This window comes from Polypterus senegalus, chromosome 10 (genome assembly GCF_016835505.1).
Source record: "Polypterus senegalus isolate Bchr_013 chromosome 10, ASM1683550v1, whole genome shotgun sequence".
NCBI classification, from domain to species: domain Eukaryota; kingdom Metazoa; phylum Chordata; class Cladistia; order Polypteriformes; family Polypteridae; genus Polypterus; species Polypterus senegalus.
This window is the reverse complement of record NC_053163.1, coordinates 25710821-25731047: the sequence shown is the minus strand read 5'-3', so window position 1 is coordinate 25731047 and position 20227 is coordinate 25710821. Positions and strand designations below refer to the sequence as shown.

General features: G+C 41.2%; 1 protein-coding gene across 1 annotated transcript in view; it reads left to right on the top strand.

Moving 5' to 3' along the window:
* LOC120536969 (cytohesin-2-like) overlaps positions 1–20227 on the top strand; it is a 185815-nt gene that overhangs the window by 53483 nt on the left and 112105 nt on the right. Inside the window, exon 3 of the mRNA XM_039765550.1 lies at positions 12594–12676. Within this exon, the coding sequence (XP_039621484.1) occupies positions 12594–12676 (83 nt within the window). The remainder of the gene's footprint in view (positions 1–12593; positions 12677–20227) is intronic.

Genomic DNA, 20227 nt, shown 5'->3' with positions numbered 1-20227 from the left:
GGATTGTGCAAGAGAGGTGAAGAAGAGAGTGCAGGCAGGGTGGAGTGGGTGGAGAAGAGTATCAGGAGTGATTTGTGACAGACGGGTATCAGCAAGAGTGAAAGGGAAGGTCTACAGGACGGTAGTGAGACCAGCTATGTTATATGGGTTGGAGACAGTGGCACTGACCAGAAAGTAGGAGACAGAGCTGGAGGTTTCAGAGTAAAGATGCTAAGATTTTCATTGGGTGTGACGAGGATGGACAGGATTAGAAAAGAGTACATTAGAGGGTTGGCTCAGGTTGGACGGTTTGGAGACAAAGTCAGAGAGGCGAGATTGCGTTGGTCTGGACATGTGCAGAGGAGAGATGCTGGGGATATTGGGAAAAGGATGTTAAGGATAGAGGAAAAGAGGAAGGCATAAGAGAAAGTTTATGGATGTGGTGAGAGAAGATATGCAAGTGGTTGTAGTAACAGAGCAAGATGAAGAAGACAGGAAGAGATGGAAAAAGAAGATCGACTGTGGCAACCCCTAACGGGAGCAGCCAAAAGAAGAAGGTAGCATAATGTTTAGTGGCATGATAGTACAGCGGATAACTGCAGCTTTAAGGATCCAGGATTCAGGGTTTGAATCCAGTTGCCGAGTCATTATTGGTGTGGAGCTTACATGTTTCTGTGTGGTTTTCTCCATATTGGTAACCTTGTGTGAATGAGTGTGTGAATGGGAGGCGCTGGTGTCAAATTCAAAGCCATTTGCTGCCTTCTATCCAGTGTTGCTAGGACTGGCACTGGTCAGCAACATTAAATTGGATTTAAGAATGGGATGTTATGTTATGCATGATGTCTGCTTTGAGTATTAGGATTTGTGCTTACCTGTGCTGTACTTGTAATTAGTGAATAGTGCACTATACTCTTAAGTAGAAATTCACTTAATAAGAATAATCAGAAATTGAAGTAATTGGTGATTTTGCATGCTGATTACCAAATAAATCAGGACAGATGAAATGGTAGAGCCAAGTGCTCTAAAGTAGAAGAAGAGAGCTGGGCAATTTACATTTGCACAACACTAATGGCTCATAAGAAAAGCCAGACTGCCACTTCACTGGAAAATCCTGATATGGCACGCTTGGTGGAGCAGTGTGTTCTGAATCATTTCAATCAATCTATATTTTATGTAACAGTTTTCACATCAAAGCTTTCAAGTAGCAAGTAATCAATTCACTGCACAGGACTGTGCCCTCCAAAGGTCAGAAAGTTGGAGTTTGATGGGTAGTCACGGAATTAAGTCACGGACTCCTAGACACCTTAAGGAAGAAACACCCTTGCCACATGACATCAGTTATCAGTACTGACAGGGTCAGCTCGATCCGTAGCCAGAGGACAAATCCATGCCCTAGCCTGGGGATTGCTGAGCCTATTTGTTTTTTATTCACTAGTGAATGTGGCAGTTTTGATTTAAAAAGCTTTTTTTTCTAAAGTAGAGGGTTTTTTTTTTGCATTACACATTCTGAATTGTTTTGTTGGCATTGAAAGTCATATATTTATTAATGGCTGTAAGAGCCATTTGTTAGTTACGTTATGCTTAGTTGTTCAAAGTATTTTCTTACTTATGTTAGAATGCACTGAAAAAAAGGGAAATGGCAGGTTGTTACATTTACAAAAATGTATTTACTTTATATTAAATGTTTTGTTTATGTACCACTTTTGAACATAACTCGATCATGTTGACTTTATTGAATCTTATGGGATGTACAATATACTCATTTCAGTCATTTAGGTAGAAGTCACAATAGTTCTATTTAGTCCTCACTAGAAATTAATACGCACCAAGCGGATTCATCATCAGCAGAGGTTAGATAAGTCACGTGACTTTCAAAAAAGCAACAGGTTGTGGGTTTGAGTTATTGTCGCCGGTTAAGAACAAAAGGTCAGTGAAATAAAATTTAGAAAAAAAAAACACACACACACGAGAAATACTCAGATATTCATTTAAAATACTTAATCACACAGAGTAATGTTACTCCGTTTTGTGTTTTTCCGTGTATTCTCTTTTAATGCTTTATCAAACTATGCTCAGTAACTAACGTCACAAGTCCAGTCAATGTACTATTAAGTCGTCTAGATTTACTCGTTTAGTACAGGGACGTTTATGTACTTATTAAAAATAAAGTTCTAACTTTCGTTATGGGTCAAGAACTTTCCACATTGGTGTTCATTAGTATTATTATTACTCAACCAGATAAGTGCTATCAATACAGACATATAAATAATACACCCAAATACAATTCAATTCAGTTGTCGAATTTGCTCATTGGAAAATAAAACATATATTTTGTGAAAGAAGATGCCAAGCAGCAAATTTTACACTTTATATTTTACTAATATTTAACATTTATTCTATAATATATACAAGTGCCGGTCATAAAATTAGAATATCATGACAAAGATGATTTATTTCAGTAATTCCATTCAAAAAGTGAAACTTGTATATTAGATTCATTCATTACACACAGACTGATGTATTTCAAATGTTTATTTCTTTTAATTTTGATGATTATAACTGACAATTAATGAAAGTCCCAAATTCAGTGTCTCGGAAAATTAGAATATTGTGAAAAGGTTCAATATTGAAGACACCTGGTGCCACACTTACTTTAATCAGCTAATTAACTCAAAACACCTGCAAAAGCCTTTAAATGGTCTCTCAGTCGAGTTCTGTAGGCTACACAATCAGGGGGAAGACTGCTGACTTGACAGTTGTCCAAAAGACGACCATTGACACCTTGCACAAGGAGGGCAAGACACAAAAGGTCATTGCTAAAGAGGCTGGCTGTTCACAGAGCTCTGTGTCCAAGCACATTAATAGAGAGGCGAAGGGAAGGACAAGATGTGGTAGAAAAAAGTGTACAAGCAATAGGGATAACCGCTTGTACCCTGGAGAGGATTGTGAAACAAAACCCATTCAAAACTGTGGGGGAGATTCACAAAGAGTGGACTGCAGCTGGAGTCAGTGCTTCAAGAACCACCAGGCACAGACGTATGCAAGACATGGGTTTCAGCTGTCGATTCCTTGTGTCAAGCCACTCTTGAACAAGAGACAACGTCAGAAGCGTCTCGACTGGACTAAAGACAAAAAGGACTGGACTGCTGCTGAGTGGTCCAAAGTTATGTTCTCTGATGAAAGTAAATTTTGCATTTCCTTTGGAAATCAAGGTCCCAGAGTCTGGAGGAAGAGAGGAGAGGCACAGAATCCACGTTGCTTGAGGTCCAGTGTAAAGTTTCCACAGTCAGTGATGGTTTGGGGTGCCATGTCATCTGCTGGTGTTGGTCCATTGTGTTTTCTGAGGTCCAAGGTCAACGCAGCCGTCTACCAGGAAGTTTTAGAGCACTTCATGCTTCCTGCTGCTGACGAACTTATGGAGATGCAGATTTCATTTTCCAACAGGACCTGGCACCTGCACAAAGGGCCAAAACTACCAGTACCTGGTTTAAGGATCATGGTATCCCTGTTCTTGATTGGCCAGCAAACTCGCCTGACCTTAACCCCATAGAAAATCAATGGGGTATTGTGAAGAGGAAGATGCAATACGCCAGACCCAACAATTCAGAAGAGCTGAAGGCCACTATCAGAGCAACATGGGCTCTCATAACACCTGAGCAGTGCCACAGACTGATCGACTCCATGCCACGCCGCATTGCTGCAGTAATCCAGGCCAAAGGAGCCCCAACTAAATATTGAGTGCTGTACATGTTCATACTTTTCATGTTCATATCTTTCAGCTGGCCAACATTTCTAAAAAATCCTTTTTTTGCATTGGTCTTAATTGATATTCTAATTTTCCGAGATACTGAATTTGGGACTTTCATTAGTTGTCAGTTATTATCATCAAAATTAAAAGAAATAAACATTTGAAATACATCAGTCTGAGTGTAATGAATGAATCTAATATACAAGTTCCACTTTTTGAATGGAATTACTGAAATAAATCAACTTTGTCATGATATTCTAATTTTATGACCGGCACCTGTACAGTTACATAAAAAAAAACTTGCTTCGTTCAGCCACCCCCCCAAGCAAAAGGGGGCATGCTTCACGCTAACCAATTCACGTCTCTGCCACTCGCGTTATGAAGAGGGGGGAGGCTGAACGCACGCTAAGAAGATGCGGATAGATCAGCTACAGGCTTGCTGCTGCTGCTACCAAGCTGCATGTTCTGCATGTTGTGCTGTGAATTGACCATTTAAAAGCCTGTACAGCAGGTGTCCTTTAAGCCAGCTGCTGCTGCTTGTGCCGTGCTACATGATCTGCATGTCACACTGTGTGACGATCATTTAAGAGCCGGTACAGAAGCTGCTGCTGCCGAGCTGCATGATCTGCATGTCGTGCTGCACGTTGATCATTTAAAAACCTGTACAGCAGCTGTCCTTTTGTCTCACAGGACATTAAAGTGTCTCCGAGAAAATGTTTGTAAGTAGGGTGTGACGTGCATCTCCGAATGTCTCTCCGAGATGATCACATCTCAACCCAAGATTTTATTATTATAATAGATAGATATAACACTCTTTCCAAGGTGCATTTTGTGTTCATATTCAGTTATACATTGGTCATGTCATTCTGGCACAGCTGAAGAAGCAGTGTTCTTGTACAACTGTTGTACATTTCAGCTTTTGAATACAAATCTTTTGTATTTTTGTTGGTTTGTATTATCAAACAGGTATAATCAAACCTGTTTATTTCTTATTATTCTTATTATTAACTTTGAACATGAACTTTAACATGATACTGGAACAAGTATAATTGACAACATAAAAAGGTTATAGCTAAGTAACTTGGTGAGGTGCATTTCAAAAAAGTTTATAAAACAATTGTTAAAAAATTATGCTTTATTGACGTGAGTCTTGTTCATTTAGCATAATATAACTAATTTAACAGAGAATGAAAAAGTATCATTCATTTTATATAAAAATATGTTGTTTCAGGATATATTAATTTAGTGCATTAAGCATAATTCAGTTATTTTTGATAAAACCAATTTTATTATGTGCAACCAACATAAATATTTTTTTTTTATTTTAATCTGACCTGCCATTATTTTCAGTGTGTATGCCTATTTATTAGCACATAGTCAATGCAAGGTTCCCTTATAATCCTCACAAGCTTAATTATAAATGGAATATTGTATTTATTTCTTGTTATTCTGACTACAGACTAGTTCAAGTTGGTAGGAAATGGAGGGCAAACAATTTCAAAGCACATGTACAGAACGTACTGAATGTACTAAGTGAAGTTGCCATTGAGAAATAACACAACCATTAAGTATAAAAAGTAACTGGAGTTTATCACGAGAAAGCCAAGATTGTAAAGAAACAGAGAAGAAACTTGTTTTCCGGTTTTCCCTTTTTATTCTGCATGTGGTATAATGTTTCTGAATTTCTGTGATTTGTTCCTTTTTAAATTTTCACTACACCTTTTTTTTAAAACAAACTTTATCGGACTGAGAAATTTCTTTTATTACGCGTTTGGCTCCTGCTGGAACCTGCCTTGCCAACTCAGTAGCTGCTCCACTTTGGGGGCCCAGAAAGGATGCAGCTCCAACGACACTGCCCACAGGTAAGGGTGGTGTAAGCCATTTGCTAGTTATTGAAGTTATATTAAAGGTTTGCCTATATATTAGTGCATAGTCTATGGGAGGTTCTTATAACCCCCATGAGCTGAGTTGAATTGGCATATTCTTACTATTTCTTGTCTCTCTGACTATAAATTAATCTCAGTTAGTGACCTGCCTTGCCGTGAGTAAGGTCTGGAGGGCACACGGTTTTAAACCAGGCCTTAACGTGCCCAATAGAATGTAATATAACTTGTTCTGCTGAACGTGTAGTGCTTTACATTCAGAGCATATTGAAGGTGAAGTAAAGCATCTTTTAAGTATAGAAATAACTGAAGTTTGACAAGAAAAGCTAAGTTAAGAGAAGAGACCCTTTTTCCATTTTTTTTTTTTGCCTTTTTTTCTGCATGTGTAACAGCATTTTTTCTTTATTCTCGTGTGGACTGTTTGCTTTGAATTTTCACTAAATCTTTTAAAACAAACTTTTGGACTGAGATTTCTTTTGGCACGTGGTTGACCCGTGCTTGTTTCTGCCTTACTCACCAGCAGCTCCAGGTGGTAAAGGAAATGCAAAGTGTTTCTCGTTTTCTGGTTTCCTAAATGGGTTTCAGATTCTCTGTTTTGGATCAGTTGGTTCATTGTGTGGTGGGTTTAGCAACGCGATATTATTACATGCTCCCAACCTGTTTTGGATCTTTATTACATCCTAGCTACGGTACCTGTTGAAGACCGGTAATTGAATAATTTAAAAATATTTGATATCTTTTGCCCTATGTCTACCTTTAGCGTCATTCCTCTTTATCCGCGTGTGTGTGAACCTCTCTTCACCGGTGCTCGAGTGCATTCCCATAAAGCCTGATACTCGGTTATTATTTTTGAGATGTCTTTCCCGCCTGGTGTGTCAGCTGTGTTTTTTCCTCCAGACATGTCAGATTCTCTCCAACATCCCCAAAATATGTGGATTAGGTTAATTGACTAATCACTTAGAGATCTGTACATAGTCAACATCTTCACATCCTACGAAACTCCAAATTGAACTTTCCAGCAACACATTTCTGTCACTACCTTCAAATTAGAAGCTTTGCTAAACAGAACCTGCCCAATTTTCCTCACCTCCCACCTACTTCTATTTTGGAAAAAAGTATTGATCAGTCTTGAGGACTCAGACAGCATTTCTGTCATATACAAAAACAGTTTGAAGTCCCTCCCTTTCAAAGATCCCAGAGTACAGTGGGAAAAGGATCTCTCACTCAACATTTCAGAAAGGAGTGGAAGACAGCCATGCACAGAGTTCACTCGAGCTCCATATGCACAAAGCATACAATTATTCAACTTAAAAGCATCTATCGAGTGCATCTGTCTTATTTAAAATTGTCCAAAATGTATCTACGGCAAGATCCAACCTGCAAATATTGCAATCAAGCTCCAGCCTCACTGGGCCACACGTTTAACATCATTCTGAACCAAAATCTTTAAATGCCTTTCAGACAGCTGTGTTTGGTGGGCTGACTCATGGGCTTAAAGTGGAGAAGGGAAAACAAACTGTAAACACTTTCACTTCACTATTGACACGTTGACTTATCTTGCTCAACTGGAAGAATCCCAGCCCACCTTTTTTAAGTCAGTGGATAACTGATGTTAGATACTATTTGAAATTGGCAAAAATGTAATTCTCACTTAGATGATCTGTGCAGAACGTTTTTAAAACCTGGCAGGATCTTTTTTTTTATTTATTTATATTGAATTTACTAGGGAGTTACCACCTGCTCGCTTCACTCGCCAACCTCCCTGGCTTGCGTTACGCCCTTTCGTGTCTCTGCCAATCGTGTTGTGAAGAGGGGAGCTGACTGCACCCCAAGGGGACGTGGTTGCTCCTCCGAAACCCCCTCTTAAACGGTGAGACAATGGGAAACAAATACAGTTGTTTTTTTACCTCCACTTTGCTCGATCAGCTGCTGCTGCCGCCGTGTGATTTGCATCTCGCACGGTGCTTCAAACATTTAAAAGCCTTTACAGCAGCTGTCATTGTCATTTACTCTTTGTCTTTTATTTCTGGCCCTGGGCGTGGTTAAATATCTTGGCATAAAGTCTCGTCTGGCGGGACGTGAGTTCTTGATATTTTAATTCATTATTTAAAAACGGAATAAGAATTTGAAATTCTAACAACATCACATTAAAGTTTGATAAATTAAAAAAAAAATATTGCAATAAAAGAGACAAAAGAGCATAAAGGTTTGGGGTTTTCCCTGCCCTGTATACTGTACAGTTTGCAAAACAAAAGTCAAAGTCAGTGATATGGCTCTTCAGCGTTACAACAGACAAGGTGCATATGATGAGGGCAACCATTTATGAGGTGGGACCGGAAACTGATGGATGAAATGCTGGGAAGGAACCGAGGTGCTGAATGGGAGCCATGATGTCATCAGAAGTGGACCAGAAGGAGGAAAGGGATGCGGAAGTGGTAGTGTGTGGTTAGGGAATCCATGCAAAACTACGGTGGCGTTGTTTGTGTCTTTCTGTGGAGATAAAAGAAAGAAAGGCTAGTACCCCACCTTTGTCCCCTGGCACGATACATTACGCTACTCATTGGGTCATTACGTGGCTCCTTACGTGATACAAAACATATATTTGTGGGTTTTAAAATAAGCCAGATTTAAAGCGTGACAAAAAAGTCACATAAAATCGTTGCACAAAATCGTTGCACTTTTAGGCTTAGGATTTTATATATATTTAGAGAGAGAGTAGATTTAAAATCAAACAACATTCCATGCAAGCAAGTCAAGTTTTACAAAACTAGGTTCGAAACAAATCCACCCCCACCCATGACAAAAGAGAGCTAGGCCAACAGAATAAAAATACCTGGCAGGATCTAATCAATGACATCTTATATATAAATGTCTACACGTGGAAGTGTGTTTGTCTGTCCAAGAGGTGGAGTCGGGGTAAAGGCTCTGCCTCCAAGGAAACAGAAGACTCACTTAGCTGCTAATAACACAAGCAAGGCCAACATGTCAGCAAAACGAAACCTATGAAGAAAAGACAAAGTCGCTTAGCCGCTAACATCGGCCAAGCGGTATCCCTTTTACTTTTCCTCCTGCCGCTAATGCACAAGCGATGCGTGCACATCAGCAAAACGAAACCTCCTAGGAGAGAGACGCCCAGAGTAATTCCATTCAAATACCTGACATCTCTCTTCTGACTTTTTACAGCATGGGCTTACACGGCTAGTTTTAGAATAAGCATTTAAATTGAGGAAGTGGATTCTATTCCCTCATTTATTTTAAATTTTTTTACTTAAGTATTTATTTACTTATTTTTCCTATTATTAAAGTTTTACTCTGTTGGCCTAGCTCTCTATCTCATGGGAGGGGGTTGATTTGATTTGAATTTAATTTTGTAAAATTGGACTTTCTTGTATAGAATGTTATTTACTTTTATGAGGGATATCCAGAAAAAAAGGTTACAAGTGCCCTGGAGGGTGCAGGGAATTTTTTTTTTCGAAGGTTGGCATATCTGCGTGTAGGGGGGTCCTAACGGTCAAAATAAGCCCAGGACCGTGTCAGTCAGTTGTGAAATGTCATCACAGCAAGCGAGTTCGTCAACTTCTGCTGAGGCCGTTTGCTCCACCTACACGTTTGGCTGCACGTGAATTTCTTCAGAGTTATGAAATCAAGGGTGAGGCGTTCCTTGACTCTATTGTGACTGGAGACGAAACTTGGGTATGTCACTATACTCCTGAGTCCAAAAGGCAGTCCCAACAATGGCGCCATACCCATTCCCCATCAGCCAAAAAATTCAAAGTTCAGTTTTCAGAGCTGAAGATTATGGCATCTGTCTTTTGGGACAGAAAAGGGGTTTGGTTGGTGGATTTCATGGCCAAAGGGACCACCATCAATGCTGAAACATACTGTGAGACCCTAAAAAATTGAAAAAAAGATTAAAGACAAAAGGAGGGGAATGCTGACTCGTGGTGTGTCTCTCCTTCACGACAACGCCAGACCCTTTACCACTCGTGTGACTCAGGACCTGCTTGTGTCCTTTGGATGGGATATTGTTACCCACCCACCCTATTCACCGGACCTTGCGCCCTCAGATTTTCACCTTTTCACCAAACTGAAAGAATTCTTGGGTGGGAAACATTTTTCCAACGATGAGGAGGTGAAAGAGACAGTGGAGAAGTGGCTTTCGGAGGTGGAGAGGAGCATATTCAACGAGGGTATAAAAAAGCTGGTGCCCAGGCTGAAGAAGTGCATCGAAGTTGACCGCGATTATGCTGAGAAATAAACACATATTTTGGAACATACCCTGTAAATTTGGATGAAATATATTCATTTTTCGATTTTTAACAGCTGTTGTAACCTTTTTTTCTGGATATCCCTCGTAATAAACTCTAAAAATAAAATGTTAAAAAAAAAGTTGACTAATCAGAGTTTTGTGAATGAATGTGTGTGTGTGTGTGAGTGCACGCAGTGTAGAGCTAGAGTGTGCTTTGTACCCAGTGTTGACGCATAAGGTACAGCCCGTCCGTGACCCTGAATTGGATGAAGTGGTTTAGTAAATAAATGTTGTCTTATGAATACATACCATATCCAAACAGCAGTTTAGGCGTTCATCCTTTATGTTACATTGCATCCACATACATTACACAGCAGCAGCATGTTAGAAGAGGAACAGAACTAGTCTGGTTTTCTGTCACAGAGGCCCTTCTTATCGGAAATGGCAGAGCTTATAATGCTCAGCCGGCATTCATTACTTTAAATTAGTTTGGGTTTACAGCACGAAGAGGCAAAATGTTTTTCACATAAGCTTTGCACTTTTTCAGGCAAAGATGCAGAAAAGAGGAACTTTACTCATTCGTCAAAAACTGTAATTGAGTCATTGCCTTTTTTTATCACTGAGTTTGCCGAATTTAGCTGCTTGCTGTTACAGTTTCCAGAGGACTCCAGTTTAATATTTAGAAAGTCACATTTCATTAAAATGTGAAACAGCCACTACTACAGTATCTTAAACTTGGACGTGATCACAGTTTTTGTGGGGTCTGAATATTCTCTCTTGTTTGAAGTGAGGGGGACCGTGTAGAAAAAGTGCTGTTATTTCTACATAGTGTGATCAAAATGAATGCAAATCTCGTTAAATGAAGGTCTGCAATGTGCACATCTGAATTGTTTGATTTGTATTTTTAAACAGTGGAGAAGATGGGTAAAATGTGTCTTTGTCTCAATCACAATGGAGAGGAGAGGTTAGGAGCAGGTGCTGATACTGGACGTTGTTGCACCCATCACATGACAAACCACCTAAGGATCCCAGATTAGGACCTCACTGCAGCCATGCGATAGGTGACACCTCAGCACCACACTGGAACTGTGTCAGGTTTTTTATGGTGGCCACCAACCCCCAAGGTTTCCCTTCAGGTTGGAAGGTCTATTTGCAGGGCTGGATTTAGGTTAACGTCATACCCAGGATGGAGCAATTGCAGGTTAAGGGCCTTGCATAAGGGTCCAATGGAGTAGAGTCACTTCTGGCGTTTAGGTGATTTGAACTGTCAACTTTCCGATTGCCAGCACCACTCCGCCTCACTATGGAGAGCACTGTATAAATTAAGTGGTATTACTCCACTTACAATTCAGGCCAAACACTTCAATTTTTGGCTTCATCACACCAAAGAATCCAGAGTCCATTAAATGCCTTTTGCAAGCTCCAGGTGGGTTTTCATGTATCGTCTGGTCACTTTGTTATTAAGACAAGATTGATGGAGTGTTGGTTGTTCTTGTGGAAGCTTCTCCCATCTCCACCCAGATCCTCTGGATTTCATGTTAGAGGGGACTATTGGGTTCTAGTTCACCTCTCTTACTCTTGCACTTCTGCTCTGATTATTCATGGATGGAGAGCTCTAGGAAAAGTTGTGGTTGTTCCACACTTCTTCCATTTAAGAAATATGGAGGCCACTATGCTCTTGGGAAACTGTAATCTATTTCTGTAGTCTTTCCAGATCTGTACCTCAAATTTGTTTGACCTGGTGTTTGCTCTGATACACATTGTCGACTGTGGGATCTTCTATAGAGAGACAAGTGTGTGTCTTTCCTAGTCATGTGCAATCAAATGAACTGACCACAGTGGACTCCAAACAAGGGAGAGAAGCATCTTAACACGATCAATAGAATGGGATGCATCTGTACCAGATTTTAAGCTTCATAGTAAAGTGCCTGAATATGTCTTTCAATGTGATTTTTCAGCTCCTTATTTTTTATTAAACTTGCAAAAAATATCTAATATGCTTTCACTTTGTCATTCAGGGGTATTGAATGTTGATTCAGGTTAGGTTAGGTTGGGGAGCATGCACTGATACAGCGTGTTGCCGCACCCACCATATGACGAAACAGCTTGGGATCCTGGTTTGCAGACACATGGTCCAGACCCACTGTCCGGAAATGACCATCTATCTGCCACAGCCAGGTGTTACATGGGCATCCCCTTGGCCTGGTCCAGCCACAGGGGTCCTCAACAAATAGGGTCTTGCGCAGAATCGCACCATATGGCTGTAGTGCCATAACTGACGGTCCCTCACAATGCAGATAATGTGCTTCATTCGAGACTCCATGTGCAACACAAAGGCAAACCAGCGATACCCAAGGATTCTCGGATGAGACACACTACCGAAGTCTTCAGTCTTCATCTCAATGTTGAGGGAAAAAATGTATTGAAATGATTATAGCATAAGGTTGTTAGGTTATGTACATTTCATAAAGAAAGTATGAATTAAAAACAAAAATACACTTTTAGGCTGCACTGATATCAAACTCCCAGAATTCTCCTCACTCCAGACTCTCTAAGCACCAAATGATTTGTAAAGCTAGTTTTCAGTCACAATGTGTCTCGACCCCTTGAGATGACAAGCTCTCCATCACCCTTTCTCTCACCATGTCATTTCAGACAAGGATGCTTACTTCGCTTTCATCAAGGTCATTACTTAGCTAATGTACATTTTTTATCTCTTCCTTTTTCTTCGTAGATCATTCAAATCTGACAGAGACAGAGAAGTCTGAGATAGAAACTATGAGGAATCACAGAAATGAACTTCTGGAAGACATCCAGGTAATTATTTTTAAATCCTTTAGTTTGTGAATGAGTCATGCATCAGATGACTTTTTTTCCTGCATTCTTTTAAGAAAGGCAACATTTTCAAAATCGTTTCTGTTCAAAATGAACACATGTTAAAAAGACAAAAGGAAAGAAGGGGGTTTCTGTTTCTTCACACTGAAAACTACAGAAAATCTATTTGATATATCTATTGAGCTCAATAAATGGCAAAGCTAGAGTGATATATTTTTAATAGACACTTGACACACTTAGTCAAGTTTTACATATGTATGAGAGTTCTTTAAAATGCAAATTAACATGGACGGCTAAAACCACAAAGTTAAGAACTGTGATATTACTGAAATTTGAATGCTACAGAACATGACATCTTTGGGGAATTCATTGTTATCTGTAACAAGCCCAGTTCTCTTCATATGGCACAGTTGAGAGATGGAGCTGCTGGAGGCCTCTCTACGATGACCAAAAGACTGAATGGCCTTCAAAATTGATGACTCTGGAACATATCAGCCTGTGATGATGATTAAGGCAGCATAGGGGTTAGTTATGGTCAATTGAATCCACTCTTTATGACCAGTAAAACAGGAGCAAGGTCTCTACATGTTAAGTGCTTGCAATCTTAAACTAATGATTTTGGACAGGGAGAAACTTAAAAGGTGTTTTATAACTTGGGATGAAACTTTGATACACCTCAGTGAGCTGGAAACCAAACAACAACTGAAACAATGGAAGACTGCTGATTGTACCACACAAAAGAAACTGATGATCTACTAGTGTATGCAAGATGATTTACACAAGTTTTATGATATTGAGAAGATAGTCCATATAGGTTACATGGCTCAAAAAGTCCACCCAATCAGTTGATGTTATGTTGATATGCTTTGATTATAATGGAAATCATTCAAGGTAAAAACAGTGAGGAAATCTGCTGACAGTCTCCATTCACTCACCTTCTTCTTCAGACTTGACCCCTTGTAACTAAATCTGGGGGGCTGCCACTGTGGAATAAACAATGCTGTGGAAGAGTAATTGCACAAGCAAGAAAAACATTTTATCTAAGTGGAATAAACATTAAAAGACATGAATCAGTGTTCATAAGGATTATATTAAAAATAAAACTTGTTGGTTAGCTCTTTCTCTTTATAGTTCAGTCTTTGCATGTAGAGTGTCCATAACCCCTTTGTAGTTTTCACTTGTTATTGATCTACAATATTGAGTCACAGTGGAATTAATTTGGGATTTTTGACACTGATCAATAGAAAAAGGCTCCTTAATGTCAAACTAAATCTACTGTCATTCAGTATTTTATAATAATACAATGTGAAACCTTCCAAGGGGTAAATAATTTTAATATATATATATATATATATATAAAACAAAAACAAAGAAGTTTTGGGTAATCCACCCCATACATTATCACAACTGCGACAATCAAAACAAGGGTAGTCATCAAAGACAGAGTCAGAATGTGACTGATTTGGTGAGTGGAGGTCTTGTGCTTTACACATGCTCGCCAGGGAGAGGCAGGACATGGGTGGCAGTGAGGTCGGCAGAGGGGCGTGGTCTGGTACCAAAAGTAGGTGGGACTTCCCTTCTGGAGGTCTGCGGAAGAGGGGGAAAAAGGCATTAGTGCCTTATCAACCACTGATTCTGTAGCTCATGCTCAGTTAAACTCTTAAGACTGCCTCCTAGTAGGGCAACACTATATATATATATACTGTATATATAAAATTTTGAGATACCAGTAAGAGGTGGTCCATCACCCCCCAAATCCCGTACTCATCCTCACAGATATAGTTTCGGATTCAAACACATCCTTTTATTTTACAAAGTTCCTCTAACAGGCTTCTTTACTTACAGCACCGCATAGTAAACCCTTTCTCTTCTCTTTCCTTAACTTCTCTCAGGTGAGTTTTTTCCAACTCCTCTCTCAGCTCTCAATTCCCTGATGAATATGAATATGAATATGAGGTGGCTTCTTTTATGTTGTACCCTTTTATGAGTGCCACAATTCTGCATGTTGGAAGCACTACCAGGTCAAAAAGAAGCCCCCAAAGGTAGGGATGTCACTCCCTTGCATCTCCCTCTGGTGGCAACCAAGTTCCCCAACAAAGCTGACCATTCAGACTAAAACTCACAGCATTCCCTGTGAGCTCCATCAGGGAATTCTGCCACCAAATGTATAGGGGAAATATATAACCTTGGGTAGCAGGGCCTTCTGCTATGGCCTCTCGAGCGAGAAATGTATTAACAACCAACCTGTCCATCCGTTTTGTCTCATTATGGCATCCCAGCTGGGTGTAGAATCACCCTCCATGTGATCGCCAGTTCCTTTATTATAGAGTCTCATTCTCTCTCTCTCTCTCTCTCTCTCTCTATATATATATATATATATATAGTGACAGATAGGGGGCGCTATTGCTCCCTTGAACCCCTGTCCAAGACTCCAGACACCAGATAAAAGTACAAAAGTAGACTATATTATTAACAACAGTGCACAAAACACCCTCCTCTCCACAATACTCATTAATAACACAATACCAATACTCAATAAGCAATTCTCCACTCCCAGACGCGCTGCCACCCTTCACCCAGCTTAGCTCGCCGTTTGGGAGCTCCCACAGTTCTTTTATATTCCCTGAACCAGAAGTGTTCCCAATCCCCAGTCCATGTGATTCTTTATCACTTCCGGGTCAGATACAAAGTCCTTTTCCCTTCTTCACCCCGGAAGTACGTCATTCCTCTTGTCCATGTGACTCGGACGTACTTCCAGGGCGTAAGGCAAATAACCATCATTCCTCTCTGCAGTGTCTCCTAGTGGCCCCCATGGTATCCAGCAGGGCTGTGTATAAAAACTCCAATGTCCATGATGACCTGCTGGTCTTCGGGGAACCTCCATACCGCAGGGAGGGCTCCACATGGCGGCTTGGGGGTATTGGCCGAAATGAACGGCCGGCCATACACCACAATATATATATCAGTTATATAAAAAATTCTAGGGTCGAGATGTGATCTTCTCAGAGAGATACTTTGAAGTCCTTTGAGACTACTTGAACGTCACGCCCTACTTACAAACAATTTCTCGGAGACACTTCAACTTCCACATGAGACAAACAAGTGAGACAAAAGGACAGCTGCTGTACAGGCTTTGAAATGATCGTCACGCAGCGTGACATGCAGAACACACAGCTTGGTAGCACCAGCTACAAGCCAGCAGCCGATCCGTACGTGTCTCCTTAGCGTGTGTTGAGCAAGAAGCGCACCCCCCGTGGGGGGTTTGATTGGGGGGGTGGGCGAGCAAAGCAAGAAGGGGGAAAAGCAGTATATATATATGTAGCACAGTAGGCATATTAGTTTTATATTTCAACAAAAACATGATTTGGAATATGTCAATCAAATCCATGTGCCCTCTGGTATACTTCTCTATTTTTGCCACTGTTTTTTATTCCAGGCTTACATCAACAGCTTTACCACATCACATGTTAGTCCTGTGATTCTGAAAATACAAAAATAGAATAAATGCTAAATTCTTACCTTGGAATTATAAGGTCCAATCTCCATTAGATTATCCTTTCCATCCATCACTATAATTTCTGCCTTTTAAAGTTACATTAAAACTGTCAGGAGGAACACTGACCTGGACCTCCAAAACTTGTTGTAATTAGCAGTAATCAAAGTAAGAGAAGAGCACAGTAGAAGAACAGAATATATGGGAGCCCCTTAATTATCAGTGTAGGTAAGTAAGCAGTACAGCAGAATTTAAAAAAAGGGAAACAATGGCAACTCTGGTAATTTTTGCAGAACTCCGGATTGGCAGTAGTAAAGGCAGAGTAAGGCTTGGTGGGATTAGCAGTGGGTGACATGGACTGGATGAGAAGGGAGTCTACATCTACTGATTAACGTCTCTCTAGGCTATGAGGTCCAGATAGGATAACCTGCAGAGACTTCAAGTTTAAAGGAAGGCACCAGGACTTGTGGGATTTTAAAATGAGTTTCCTGCACTGTGTGGTTTTAACCTCGTTTTTAATAGATATTTCTATTTATAGATTTTAACCTCCACAAAAACACTTTCTTTATGTACTTTATGGATTAAACTACTTAACGGATTTAGATCTCTTTTTTTTATATAATTTGCTTGAACATTCTGGTTAATTTTGTGACTTCTCTCATTGTGCTAAGTATCATAGTTTGCTTGGAGTAGTGATATAGTAGCGCTAATCTGAGACAGATGCTGCGGGCCAAAGGGAGGGGGAAGAGCTGGGCCGGGCCCTTGCTGTCCCGTTTAACTAATTCATGGGCGAAGCTGCAGGGGATGGCTAGTATATATACATCCCAGCTCAGTTCATTGTCTGGGAGTTCCCATAGTCCTTTTATAGTTCCCGACCCGGAAGTGTTCTCATCCTTTAGGCCATAATTCCTTATCACTTCTGGGTCAGATAAAAGTCCTTTTTTCTCACCCCGGAAGTACATCATTCCTTCCATTCATATGACTTGGAAGTACTTCCGGGGCATAGGGCAAATAACACTCCCCAAGCCTCCCTATAGCGGTTCCCCATGGTATCCAGCAGGGCTGTCCATAAAAACTACAATGTCCATGAGGCTCCACTGGAATTCGGAGACCTTCCATGCTGCTGTGAGGGTTCCCTCTGACGGCCTGGGAGTATTGGCCGGGATACAAAGCCAGCCATGGACCACAATATATATATATATATATATATATATATATATATATATACACACTGTATATATATATACAGTATATATATAGTAAATGATAGCCCACCAACAGACAGACACGACACCAGAATGTCCAAAAACACACACACATTTATTCCACACACTATTTACAATATTTACAAAGTGCTCAGTCCTAGTTCCTTTGACTGCCTCCACTCCTGTCTCACAAGCTCCTTACTCTTCCACCCATCACCAGCTACCCAAATGGAGTGAGGTTTCCCCTTTTATCCAGCCCTGCATATGCTCCAGGTGCACAATGATGAACTTACAGCAGCGCTTCCTGGTGTGGTGGAAATGCTGTCCTCCAGGGCTCTAGGACCGACCAGGCGCCCAGGGAAGAGAAGTGCCGCTCTCCTGGTCCATCCCTCCTCCCGCCATCCCCGTGGGACAGGATCTCTGGTCGTCTGCCACTATATATATTGTGAACGCTGGCCCGGACACACACAGACGGACATCTTAAGTTCACCCAACACACTGTTTATTTACAATATTAACAATAATAATTTGTGCATCAACCCCAGTGCCTCTTGCACCGATTCCCCCAAAGTCCAGGGCTCACAGTCACTGTGCCTTCTCTTCCTGGCCGCCTCCAATCCTCTGTCCAGCTCTGTCTCGCTACCTCCCGACATCCACCAATGACTGGAGGGAGGCGGCCCCTTTTATGGGAACCCGGATGGACTCCAGCTGCTTCCCGGCACTCCTCCGCAGAGACGCCCTTGTGTGGCGGAAATGCCGGCTGCGCACACGGAAGCTGTCCGGGTGTCCCCTGTCGTCTTCCCCCCGGCACTTCCTGGTGTGGCAGAAGTGCCGGGCTCCCAGGATAAATAGGCACTGGGGCGCCGCCTGGCCACGGGTCCCTACAGGGCTGGGCTTCCAAGCCCCCTACCCGAGGCCTCCTGCATAACCAGGACGGACGCCCCCTCTCGGTCTGGAGGAGGCACACGCCCTCCTCTGGTCCTCCAAGGCGTCCTGGTCGGGCTCCAGCCCCGGCCGAGGACCACACGGGATAAACCGGCATCGGGGTGCCACCTGACGGTGCCCACGAGTCCCTACAGGGCTGGGCTTCCTAGCCCCCTGCTCGAGGCCCCCAACATAACCAGGACGGATGCCCCCTCGCGGTCTGGAGGAGGCACAAGCCCTCCCGGCCGGGGACCACAATATATCTATATACAGTATATATATATAAATTGGAGGGATATCCAATAGACATTCATAGAAATTGCAGATCAGGTCACATAAGTTAGTTTTCACCCCTTCTTCAGATGCTTTCCCCTGGTGTATGCCTGTTTTCATAAATCTAACTTAACATATACATTTTAAATGAACAGAAGTATATCATATATTAGATCTTAAACCTCTAACCCTTCTTCAGCGAGAAAAGACCAGGGATTTTAGAACTTGACCACATTGTCCTGGGGTGTATCCAAGAAAGAGGCATGGTAGCTTTATCACATTCTCATTATCAGGTTAACCTTTGCTATCAGATACAAAGCAATATCACTTTATGATTCTATAGAGAACTGATAGCTGCTTCAGACAGGAAATGCTCTATTTAAAAATACTGCAGCTTAAAATAGTTCCAATGCATGCTCTGCACTTCACTTATTTTATTTTGTTTTGTGCAGAGTTAGCAGTAGCTGATGTAAAGTATAAAATTAAAAACACATGCATCTGTGCATGGTGAATGTAAATCTCCTGACAGGACGGTGTACTTAGCTATACTTCAATTCTCTGTACACCAGACACTAAAGATCCAGACTGCCTTGCTATCTCTAAAACCAAATTTCCCTTAACTTTACTGTATTTATTTATAAAGTTTTTTTACACCTCTGTTTTTACTGCTCAGAACACTAGATACATGTCTAGGTTTAAAAACAGCAAATACCAGTATTTGAATAGCTTTAATGTCTGGTGACAACACAGGCAGCAATCATCACCTAAAGGATAAGACAGCAGAGAGGAGTTTAAGAAAATACAAGGGGTAGTCAAAAAGTTCCTGGAATTTAGCTATAGCAGGAGAGTGAGAGATCAGATTCTGTACACATTGTTGTGGAGGGTACACAGCACATCCATAGACCAGTTACAACAGGCCTGGATTGGTTTTGGTGTGTAGTATTGTTTTAGTTACCATTTCAGTTAGACATGTGCATTGTCATTCTGCACAATGTTGAAGTTTAAACCACGTGCTAACATCAAGTTCATGTACAAACTGAGGAAATCAGCTTCACATATGCTAGTGGTAAGTGCTTCCACCCACTCCCACCCAGCCTGAGCTAAGGGATAACATAAAAAAAAAAATCAAAGATAAAGAAGCTGAGATTTACACAGTTAAGTCACAGCAAACCAGGATTCAATGACATTACTGGAAGCACCATTAATCCACACTACAGACAACTGCAAATGTAAATTATGGTGGCGCACATGGACACAGTGGCTTAGTGCTCATTGTTTCAGTGTTTAGTGAGTATGTGTGTGCTAGCATTACTACTTGTTTTACCTGCATCTTGTCGAGCAGACAACATCTACAGCCGATAGGAACTCAAGATCGGAGTGTGCAGTGAGGGGAGTGTTTCATCAGAGTTTCTCTGCTCCCACGACATTCCGGCAGATATAGCGAGGAGTCCCAGCTCTGCGTGGATTATCATACCTGCGGGCAGGCGACGGAGGCGGCGCAGAGAGAGAAAACAAAAGCGAGGCTGCAGGGCAGGCACTTTAGCAAGATTACGCAGGCAGCCTGTTAAACCACCGCTCACCAGTGTTTTTCTCACCAATGCCAGATCTCTCGTCAACAAAATTGATGAACTGAGGCTA